Source organism: Sarcophilus harrisii, chromosome 3, assembly GCF_902635505.1.
Source record: "Sarcophilus harrisii chromosome 3, mSarHar1.11, whole genome shotgun sequence".
NCBI classification, from domain to species: domain Eukaryota; kingdom Metazoa; phylum Chordata; class Mammalia; order Dasyuromorphia; family Dasyuridae; genus Sarcophilus; species Sarcophilus harrisii.
In genome coordinates this window covers 568,465,312-568,477,228 of record NC_045428.1, presented here as the reverse complement: position 1 = coordinate 568,477,228, position 11,917 = coordinate 568,465,312, and the positions used below count along the sequence as shown (strand labels likewise).

The 11,917-nt window shown below is 42.8% G+C and overlaps 1 protein-coding gene across 1 annotated transcript; it reads left to right on the top strand.

Annotated features, from left to right (window-relative positions):
* CTRC (chymotrypsin C) lies at positions 1-7,833 on the top strand. Its single transcript, XM_023499937.2, has 8 exons — positions 1-108; positions 683-774; positions 1,202-1,299; positions 3,223-3,345; positions 4,227-4,363; positions 5,526-5,671; positions 6,695-6,847; positions 7,719-7,833. The coding sequence occupies exons 1-8, from the start codon at positions 69-71 to the stop codon at positions 7,731-7,733; spliced, it is 804 nt and encodes a 267-aa protein (XP_023355705.1). The 5' UTR covers positions 1-68; the 3' UTR covers positions 7,734-7,833.
* The last annotated feature ends 4,084 nt before the right edge of the window (positions 7,834-11,917 follow it).

Here is an 11,917-nt window from a genome sequence, read left to right as displayed (position 1 = left end):
CTGAGACACCCCTCTATAAGAACCCTCACAACCCGCCCCATGGGTCACAAACTCCTTACACCGGCATCATGTTGGTCTCTGTCGTCCTTCTTGCGTTCCTGGGCTATGGTAAGTTGGAAGGCAGAGAGCTGATCCACAGACCCATCCCAGACAGCTGTTCTGTGACCGTCTTTAAGACCAGTACTTTCTGCTTAGAAAGGGCCAGATCCAATGATCTTGTGATGGAGAGTGCCATGTGCACCCAGAGAGAGCACTGTGGGGACTGAGGGTGGACCACAACATAGCATTTTCACACTTTTTGTTGTTGTTTAATTGCATTTTATTTTCTTTCTCATTTTTCCCTGTTTGATTTGATTTTTCTTGTGCAGCAAGATTATTGTATAAATATGTATACAATTATTGGATTTAACATATATTTTAACATGTTTAACATATATTGGATTATTTATCGGGGGAGAGGTTTGGGGAAGGGGAGGGAAAATTGGAACACAGGGTTTAGTTTACAAAGCTCAATGTTAAAAAAAATTATCCATGCATATGTTTTAAAAATAAAAAGCTTTAATTAAAAAAAAAAAAAGAAAGAAAAAAGGTCCATTGGGGTAGAGTCAGGCCATCTCCACACCAGCCCCAGGGACCCCATTCTTGACGAGGCTCATGTAGGCGTCTCTGATCTCTCTTCCAGCCTCCAGCTGTGGCGTCCCCACCTACCTGCCCAACCTGGCCACCAGGGTAGTGGGCGGAGAAGACGCAAGGCCCCACAGCTGGCCCTGGCAGGTAAGGAAGCCATTCTGTGGTGTGCTGAACAGAATAGTGGCTTGAAATCAGAAAGTCGGTCTTGCCTGAGCTCAGTCCCACTTCTCCCCCTTATTAGCAGGGGCCACCCTCTGACCCACCTAAACCTTTATTCCTTATAGAGCCTCAAATCCCATTTTTCCAGAACCCCAAAAGTCCAATTCAGTTCACTCTGTCAGAGAAAACAATCCTAGGCCTGCCATTACATCAACAGTAACCAATTTTTTTTTTGAAATTGCTTTACTCCTCTGATTATCAGTTTTTCTTATTTGCAAAATGAGAAAGCGGGACAAGATGCCCTTTGGGTCCCTTCCTCCAAAGCTATGATCTAGAATGGCTGAGACTTTTTAAGTTACACCAGCACGGGTTGAATGCTCGCCTGAGTTTCGTCCCTCTCCCATGCCGGCAGATCTCCCTCCAGTACCTCAAGGATGACACCTATAGACACACCTGCGGAGGGACCCTGATCTCCACCCAGCACGTCCTGACTGCTGCCCACTGCATCAGGTGAGCCCTTCCCTGGGCCATGGATCCTACTGCACAGAACAAGGATGCGGGAGGTTGGGGGGGAGAGCTCTCTCTCCCCCCTCCATCCATAATGGGACCTAAAAGCTGCCCAAACATCATTGACAGGGGAAACAACACAGACTCTCAGCTGACAAAAAGCTCCCGCTCCAACCAGCTCCCAGCTGCAAAGATTTCCTTTGCAACAGTCCCAGCAGGTGCTCAGCACAGGCTTATTACAAATCCCGAGATGGGGTAGTGACTTCTCAAAAGGTCCCCTCATTTCCACCCTTAGCAAATTCTCTGTTGAAGTAACATTCTACCAGCAGAATGTGGAAAGGGATTCTCACGCTTGCTAGAGTTTCTATCTGCAGCATTTAAGTCAGGGCCTAAAATTTTGTCGATTCTTAATCATTGCTACATCTACCTATTTATCGCTATCTATTTATCAATCTATTAATAGTATCTAGCTATCCCTTTTATAAACAATCTACTTATCAATATGTATTCATTCATCCATCTGTTTATCATCTGGTGGCGAGAATCAGATTCTAAACAGATGAATGGATATATATTCACATACATATACACATATATATGTATGTGTTATTTATATCTGTTTATCTATTAATAGTATCTATCTACCTTTTATAAACACGTATCTACTTATTAACATATATCCATTCATCCATCTATTTATCATCTGGTGGTGAGAGTCGGATTCTGAATAGAGGAATGGCTATACGTACATACACATACTCACACATATATATATATATATATGTATGTGTGTGGTTTATACTCTCTGTGTTTGTGTGTGTGTATATATATATATGAGGAAAGATAGATGATAAATATGGGAAGGTAAATATAATAGAGATAAGAAGGTAAATAAATATAGATGACAGGTAGAAAGATAGATAAATGAACAGCTAGGATAGATAGATGATGATGATAGATAGATAGATAGATAGATAGATAGATGATAGATAGAACAAGCATTGATTAAGAATTGACAAAAAATATGATAGCTAAGTGTAGCAGTGGATAGAGTACCAGCCCTAAAGTCAGGAGGACCTGAGTACAAATCTGATCTCAGATACTTAACACTTCCTAGCAGTGTGACCCAGGGCAAGTCACTTAACCCCAGGGTTAAGTCCTAGGGTATAAAAATAAGCAAGCAAAAATGGAATTTCCCCTTTGAAAACAAATTCGTTTGAAGGATGAAATTACCATTAAGTCAAATAAAAAATGTACCAGCTACTATACTTTTGGAAAAACCAGAGCTCCAGCAAATGTTTGGATAATTGAAGTCCTCCACGAGGACTCACAATCTCCCACCTCTGTGCCAGACTGGTTGGAGATAACGCTTCCCAAACTCCTTATTGAGATCTGCTTTCTGCCCAGGTGGTCTCTTGTACAGGCCAAAGACTGAGCCCTATAATCTCACAGTTAGTAATGTATTATAATAAATCTTTAAACCTGATTTCAACCATTATATGTTTTTTGGTAGAACATGATGCTTTTGAGTCAAAAATCTACCTTTCATAGCCTCCATATATAAAACCTTAGGATTTAATTAGTTTTTGTTGGGGTTTAGAGGGTTGAGTTTTTTTGAAGGGGTTGTTTGGCAATCAGGGTTAAGTCACTCGCTGAAGGTCACCCAGCTAGTGTCAAGTATCTGAGACTGGATTTGAACTCAGGTCTCTGTCACTTAGGTGCCCCAGTTAGGATCCAAATCTAACCTTCCTCCCTTATGGTACTCCAGGTGTTTGAAGAAATGATCAGGTCTTCTCTTCCCTCACAGTTCAGTGAAGGTGATAGGCAGACTAAATGTTTGTGGAATTGGATTAAATTAGGTTTATGGTCCACAAATGGGTCAGGGCCCAAATATAACCAGATTCCCTCCCCATTCCCTTTCCACAGCAAAGGCAAAACCTATCGAGTGTTGCTGGGCAAGAATAACTTGGTGGAGGAAGAGGCTGGCTCCGTGGCCATGGCTGTGGATACCATTTTTGTCCATGAGAAGTGGAGCTCCCTCCTGGTGCGGTGAGTAGTCTCCACGCTGGTACCTTGGCCCTGGTGGACATGGAGATGGCCCTCAGGGCTATTTTTCCTCAGGGCCAGGACCAGAAAACTGGCCTCCAGGATATCATGCATTTCCAACAATAACAACTCTGACCAATGGCTGGAGACTGTAACAGCTCCAGGCCTCTCCTGCCTATCGAGATGTTCTCCTCACAACTTCATCTCAACTATAATAAAGATAATAGGGTTTTTTAATATGAGACACTACCCAGAGCTTTCCCTTTAGAACCCTTCAGAGATAAGTAAAGTAGGAATTCTTGTCTCCATTTTATACATGGGCAAGTTAAGGCATAAAGAGCTATGGCTGGTGGAGTGGAGAGAACACCAGCCCTAAGTCTGGAGGACCTGAGTGCAAATCTGGCCTCAGACACTTCCTGGCTGTGTGACCCTGGGCAAGTCACTTAATTCCAATTGCCTCAGGAAATAGTCATAAAGCAAGTCAGTGGCCAAGCTAGATAAGTCTAAGAAGAGGGGAGACTCTCACCATCTTTCCCCCTCCATTCTCCCTCATCCAACAGAACCAACTTTCACCCTGTCCCAGTAGGAGCTAAGCTGCTTGGGGGCTGAGACTGGGACATTTTTCAGCTCCTCCTCCCCCCATGACAAGGACATCAAGAGCCTGAGTCAGAAGGATCTCACCCACTTCCTAGCTGGGTGACTCTAGGCAGGTCATTCACCCAGTTTACCTCAGTTTCCTCATCTGTCAAATGAGATGCCCTCCAGTATTTTTGCCAAGAAAACCCCACATGGGGTCGTGGATTGTTGGACACGCTGAAATGACAAAGCAACAACAAACCCTCTGTGTTAAGCCCAGGGTTCTAATTCTTGAATTCTGCTCCTAGCAATGACATCGCCCTCATCAAGCTGGCTGAGCCTGTGGAGCTGAGTGACACCATCCAGGTGGCCTGCCTGCCCCCAAAGGACTCCCTGCTGTCCCAGGACTATCCCTGCTACGTGACTGGCTGGGGACGCCTCTGGAGTAAGTGCCAGGCCTTCCATGCTCCGCCATCTTTTCTGGGGGAAAACTATCCTGAGACTCCCCTCCTGGACCAGCAAACTCCCAGGAGCCTCAGGAGGCAGTCCGGCCTAGCTAATCAGACAGGCTTCCTAGAGGAAGAGGCCTTGGAGAAGAAATATAACTTGTATGAATATAGTACCTGTATCTTTACCTCTATCATTTTGACTTATTTGCCCAGCAGCCTGGTAACATACAAGTATTGCCGATGCAGTTGTGTAGATAAGGGAACTGAGAGCCAGGGAAGATAAATCATTTACCCAGAATCTCATATAATCAGTCAGGGACAGGATTAAATGAATTTAGCAACAGCAGCTTCCACCACAATGATAGCGTTTATAGAAAGTCAAATATATAGGACTGGTAGGACAACAATTGTTCCACAGCTGTTCTTCCTGAATTCTGCCATGGAACAAGGGGTCCAGACTCCCTTTTTATCATTCTGATCATGCTTTATTTTGGTTGCGTCCTTTCTAAAATGGAGCCCTTAGAACAGAACACAAACATTACAAATGGAGTCCGGCCATATCAGAGGACAGTGGGACTGGGGAAATCATTCTTTTCTCATCTGTAAAAGGAAGGGTTTTCTCAGAATGATCACTAAGGATCACTTTCCACTCTGATTTTCTCAGTTCTAGTCTCTTTTGGCTCTAAAATTCTTTGTTCTAAGGGCCCTCTCAGCTCTGATGTCCTGTATTCTTAAGGTCCTCTCAGCTCTGATATTTTGTATGCTAAGGGTCATCCCATCTCTGACTTCCCTTGTTCTAAGGACCCTCCCAATTTTGACATTTTTTGTTCTCAGGGCTCTCCCATCTCTGACATTCTGGATTCTAAATTCCTCCAGCTCTGACTTTCCATGTTCTAAGAGCCCTCCCAGCTTTGACATTTTTCATATCATTTCCTACAATAGACACTGGGCCTCTGTCAACCTACAAAGAATAAGATCACCTACATTCTGAAATCTGCCTCCCAAGTAATACAGATCCTTTCACTATGTACAGTTCCTTTGAGCCCTCTATGCTTGAACACCAGTTATCCTTCTGACAACTCCATAAGAGTGTGGAGCAGATGGGTTCTGGGGCCATGGGAAGAAAATTCAGTCGTAATTTGTTCTCTTTTCCCCTAGCCAATGGCCCCATTGCTGATGCCCTCCAGCAAGGCTTCCTGCCCGCAGTGGACCACGCAACATGCACCCAGAAAGACTGGTGGGGCACCATGGTGACCCAAAACATGGTGTGTGCTGGAGGAGATGGCGTCATCTCAGGCTGCAATGTGAGTCATCGTGCGGAACAGCTAGCCAGGGATGGAAGAGGCCGGGTCTTCTGAGAGAAAGTGGTGCTGATGCAGAGAGCTTTCAATTTCCAGACAAGGACCCAGAAAGCCCTTTCCAAAATGTAGAGAAACCAACCAGAGTGATCTGGGGCTACAGATAAGGCTTAATCTGCCATGAGCAAGCTTAAACACTGATCCAACCTGCCCCTCTACACTTTCCAACATTATCAGTGATGTCCCTTTGTCAAAAATTAATCATTTGCTCCCATCCCCACACTATTCCTACAAATAGACACACACTATCATGTTAGTATAGAAAAAGTGTTTTGCAAACCATAGAACACAACAGTAATGTAAAAATTGTCTTTATTCCCCCATGAGTAAGTAGCCCCTTCATCATTTTATCTTCTTCATTGACAGTATTAATCTTCATCACCACCAATGTCACCATCAACCCTTCCCTCAATTCTACACCTCCATCACTGGAGGAGGGGAGTATAATTGTTTATAAAGTGCCTACTAGACACTATAATACACTACTATATAGTATGTATAAATATACTATAGTATACTACTATATACACATAATATCTATATTATGTATACTACACACTATAGAATACTACTACATTCTACAGACATTGTACTAAGTGCTTTACAAATATTACCTCATTTGACCACCACCACCATCATCGTCTCCATCATCACCTTCTCCACCAGCATCATCATCTTGATCATCGCCAACATCTCTATCATTTCCAACCTCATCATCGGTCCCAACCCCAACACCAATACCTGATCTGAGATGCTAACAGAGCTAATCCTGACATCCTCCTATATCTCAGTAGTATTTCCACATTTCTGAGATGGGAGCTGGGACTGGTTGGAGAAATCAAGGCACACATTAGGTCACATAGAAAATCAAGGCCATTTCAAGATAACTAGTTACCTCATGATTGAAGGAACCTTCTTTTGGCATCTATAAGTTACCTGGTGACCAATGCTCCTATTTCTTGGGGACAGGGAGACTCAGGTGGACCCCTGAACTGTGAGGCTGCAAACGGAGCCTGGGAAGTGCGAGGAATTGTGAGCTTTGGTTCTGGCTGGAGCTGCAACACAGCCAAGAAGCCCACAGTCTTCACCCGGGTCTCTGCCTACAATGACTGGATTAATGAGGTGGGTTTCATTCATTTAATTTTTCATTAATATATCTATCCATTCATTTATCCATACAACAGCAACAATAAAAAGCCAAACTGAGTGAGGGGGATGGAGGCTCTGATAGGGCGTGGGAGTGCATTGGGGGAAGACCAGATTGAAGTTCAGGGAAGAAGTGGGGGAGAATGAGAAGGATGGGGACTTAGCTGTAGGGATAGGAACTCACTTGAAGATCTTTGGGGTTCTGTTAGGGGATAAGGGTTTGGGGATGGTAATAAAGGCTCAATTAGGCAATGTGGTCCCAAAAACAGAATGCAAGGGGTTCGATGAATAGGATAAGATTTGAAAAATGCACGGTGGTTCAGTGAGGGGGAGAAATGGCTCTGAGGAGGATTCAAAGAAGGAAAACAGGGCACAGTAAATGCAGGGAGTGGTGTCAGTGACTGAGACTAGAATTGGGGGGAATAGGGTCTAAGTGTAAAATGAGCGGGTCTCAGTGGGGAGATTGGAGTTCAGTAAAGAGTTGGGGACTCAGTGGAAGGATGTGGGTTCAATGAGGACATAAAAGCTCACCTAACCAATGAGAGCTCAGCAAGAAGACAGAGACTTGGAAAAAAATTTTAATAAGATAGAAGCTTGGGGAGGAGGATGTGGAGTTTGTGGGGACACAGTTTAGGAAAGGGACTCAGGGTTCAGGAAAAGATAAGATCTAAGTGAAGAGTTGGAAAGGTCATTGAGGAGGATAGGGAAGGCAGTGATATTCAACTAATAAAGATGACCTAGAATAGACAAAAGCTTGGGCCTTCTGAGTCCTGGGTTGAGGTCTTTTGGACCCCATGAACAGTCTCTAAGACAGTCAAAATCTTCAAATTATTCTCTGTTCCTCCAGAAAATGCAGCTTTGAATGATCACTGGCTTGTCTACTGGAAATCTTCTGGCTGCTTCTCAATAAACCCTCCCATTCAGTCCCATCTTGGATTTTCAATAAAGTATATACTCAGTTATTTGGTTGTCTGGATGCTTTCCTTGAGTTTCCACTGACAAGTCCCACAGCCGGGGATCTCCAATGGAACCTCCTCATCCTCTAGCATACACCCCCCCCCTTCCTACAAGAGAAATTCAGAAGGATTAATAAACTTGATAGCATTTAGGGCTTGGAAGGGATCTTCATCATCACCTAGCCTAAGCTACATAAGGAAACTGATATGCATATAGGGAAGTGACCTATTACTCTAGGATTCTATATAAGCTGCATTTTGTAAAATGGCCTTTTCCTAAATTTTCAGCCTTCTTCTAGATTATTCTCTTCTCAGCAGCCTGTGTCACAGGTGCATTGGCCTTCTTGTACTACTTCAAACCATTATTATCTCCCATCTCTGTATCTTTGAGTTAACTCACCCCTAGACTAGAAATATGCTTTTCTTGCTCACTTCTGCCTGGTCATCTTAAATCCCAGCTCAAATCTCACCTTCCACCTGTAACTGCTAGTGCTTTTCTCTGATATTATTTAACATTTCTCTATTTCTCTTTTATAAACCTAGTCACTCACATGTTGCTTCTCCATTAGAGCAAGAACTCACTAAGGTCAGGAATAATTTCTGCTATTTTGTATATCCCCAATGATGCGATGCAGCCCTTAGGAAGGAAGCCACCTGGTTTTGAGAGTGATGTAGTTATAAATAATATATTTCTTCCTTTAGACTATCCTGCCCCAGTTTACTCTATATGACCAGGATGCTGAGCCCACAAATATTGCTGGCTGTCAGATAACAGCCTGTGGGACAGTGATAATGGGTTTCTGAGACTAATGAGCAACAGTAATAAGGGGCTTAAAGTTAACACAGGTGCAGAACAAAATTGGATTCTCGCCACTTGACCTAATGATGTTTTAAGTTTAAAAAACACACCTCCAGAAGATTCTCCTGAGTCCTGCCAAGAGAACTGCACCTATGCACAAAGTCAGGACAATATCACTCCTGAACTCCACTTTTAAGCCATATGACATAAAGCACCTGGTTTATTTTTAAATTAACTCTCTTGCTCTTGGCTCTTTGCTAATTTCTTTTGGAATTTAATCTGCTTTCATTGACATTGCAATTATAATAAACTTTGCCCTTTGATTTGGAGATGGGTTTGAGCCCACAAATTCTTTACAGACACTTCATGACACTGGTCTGGAATCCCAACATTTTGGGGGTCCCCCTTGAACCCTAAGATCCAACACTTAAGATAGCACCTGGCATAAATGCTTGTCGATTTACTAACTGAGTGACTAACAAACTATTAAAGTTACAAACATCAAAACCGAGACTCACATGCAAAGCCTCTGTCTCCAAAATCACTTGTTCTTTTTATAAAAACCATGCTGTCCACTCTGTTAGGCTCAGGATTGTCCAGGCAGCCCTAGAGTTATGGGAGCTAAGGAGAGGGCATTGAACCTGTTCCCTGGATAAAGTCAGGTAAGAAGGGGTGGTGGTGATGGCAGTGTATTCCAAGGAGATGCTGGCTCCAGCCTTAAACAGATGAGCCAAATGGCTACATCATCCCCAGGTCTGATTATTGTTTAATATGTTGACTTTTCATGAACCCATTTAAGGTTTTCTTGGCAAAGATTCAGGACTGGTTTGCCATTTCCTTTTTTACAGATGGGAAAACTGAGGCAAACAGCGTGACCTGACTTGCTCAGGGTCACATATTCATTAAGTGTCTCAAGACAGATTTGAATTCAGGAAGATGAATCTTTCTTCCAGGTCTGGTACTCTTTACACTGAGATACTTAGCTGATAAGAAGAAAATAGTCAACAACAGTAATAGCTATCACTCCCAATTTCTCTGAGTATTAAGGTAGACAAACAATTTTCCTCATCAGAACTCTGAGGTGGAAATTACAAGTGCTATCATTCCCATTTCATAGATGAAGAAACTGAAGCTTCAGTTTGCTCAAGGTCATCCAGTTAGGAAGTATCAGAGTCATTCAAATTGGTTCCAAGTTCAGTGTTTTTTGTTACCTCTAAACACACATAAAATAATTTAAAACACTATATTGATTTTATTATACACAAAAGATATTTAACTTATTAATCATTTTAATTTAAGTAATTGATAGGTTAAAATGTTTCAGCCATGTTTATTTTAAGTAAAATTAGTGTAACAGAGGATTAACAGATAAAACTTTTACCATAATTGTTCAAAGAAAAAAGAAATCACTCTGGGTTACAATATTCAGGGAAAGCTTCTTGGAGGATGTAGGATGAACCCAGATCATCCCCACCGACATCCCAGAATAATTCTACATATTGTGTGTAGTCTAGCAGAGCCACAACTAAGATACAGCATCCAGGACTTTGTCCCAATTTGATTAGAATGTTATTGTTTTTATAATTCATTCTAGAAGCCACATTATTTTTCATTCCTTGAGCTGGAATGAGGATGGAGGCAGGAACTGGAAATATAGGATGAGGAGAAGGGAGCAGGTTCACTGGCAATAGATGCTAGTGGAGAGGGAAAAAGGAAAATGGAAGAAAATGGGCTGCCCTAGGCTTCTGCCATAACTACATTGGCCCATGCATCAGAGAAACTTGGTAGGGAAAGGTGGGACCAGAAGATAGTTTGAAAGTGGGCCTTCTCCTCTGAGATTTAGAGACACAAAAGAGAGGCAGGGTGGTATAAGGGGAAGAGAGATTTTGATGGAACTTATATAAGGAGGACAGGAATATGTACAGAGAGCATGTATAGTGTGCTGATGTAGCATCTCCATGTGAAGGAAGCTTGAGATCCTGCTTCTCAAATTATACTCTGATGTGGGTACCAGTTCCCCATTATATATGTTACTCACCTTCTGACAGAGAAGTGATATTCTCTAAATGAGGAAAGAAACATACATTTTTGAACATGGCCCCTACATGGAGCTGTTCTGAGGAGTAGCAATGGTAAAGTCAAAATAGAAAGAAAGAAAGAAAGAAAGAAAGAAAGAAGGAAGGAGGGAGGGAGGAAGGGAAGGAAGGAAGAAGGGAAAAGAGGAAGGGAGGGAGGGAGGAAGGAAAAAAGAAAGAAAGAAAGGAAGACAATTGATCAAAGATGGACAAAATCAGCTACACCCAGCGAAGGAACACTGGGAAATGAGCGTAAGAGGGAGAGAAGGAAGGAAGGAAGGAAGGAAGGAAGGAAGGAAGGAAGGAAGGAAGGAAGGAAGGAAGGAAGGAAGGAAGCCCCAAATTAATCTTTTTTCCCCCGAGGCAATTGAGGTTAAGTGACTTGCCCAGGGTCACACAGCTAGGGAGTGTTAAGTTTCTGACACCAGATTTGACTCAGGTCCTCCTGACTTCAGGGCTGGTGTTCTTCCCACTGCACCACCTGGCTGCCCCAATTCTTTACTTTTGAACAGTTCTAGCTCTGAAGTGCAGATTCTGTGTCTTCTGCTATCATTTCCCCTCACCCTGTCCAGATCAGTGTTAAGGACACAGTAATCTTTCCCTCAAGAAATGCACATTGATTGATACAGGGGCCAAGAGGGCACTGGTGCAGAAAAACAAAGATATCTCTGTGTGTCCATGTTCCCGGCCCCCAGAATTGGCCCCTGAGTGTTTTGGGCCAAGGAGCTTGGCCAGGAACCCCATGTTGGCCCAGGACCTCTCCCAGGAAGTGAGAGCCAAGTCCCTAATCAGTTTTCACCTGATCCTTTTCTCAGGCTGTCCACACAAATGGAGACCTTGGGAAGGTGTTGACAGGGACAATAAGAAATCACATGCTCCTTTCTCCTTGTTTCCTTGGCAGCAGGACTCCAAGATCAAATAGAAAATCTTCTGCTTGGCATCCAAAGCCATTCCTACCTTTCCAGTGGTCTGCACAATATGATTTTTGTTTCTGCCTTCATTGATTTTCACATAAGCGCTCTCCACCAAGATTTCCCCTTCTAGTTTCTTGAATATATTTTCTTAATATATGAAACATCCGGGGCATCTTGATCTTGGGAAACCCAGAAAAGCTGACCCAAGTTTAAGATATTCTTCAGGTTTTACTTATTATTATTATTATTTATTATATATTATTATTACTTAAAGAAGTCTCCTCAAAATAAAGTCATCTAAT

Coding starts and splice junctions, on each gene's coding strand:
- CTRC (XM_023499937.2), top strand. CDS start 69: ATGTTGGTCTCTGTCGTCCTTCTTGCGTTCCTGGGCTATG. Junction 109..682: donor TCTTGCGTTCCTGGGCTATG/GTAAGTTGGAAG, acceptor TCTCTCTTCCAG/CCTCCAGCTGTGGCGTCCCC. Junction 3,346..4,226: donor TGGAGCTCCCTCCTGGTGCG/GTGAGTAGTCTC, acceptor TTCTGCTCCTAG/CAATGACATCGCCCTCATCA.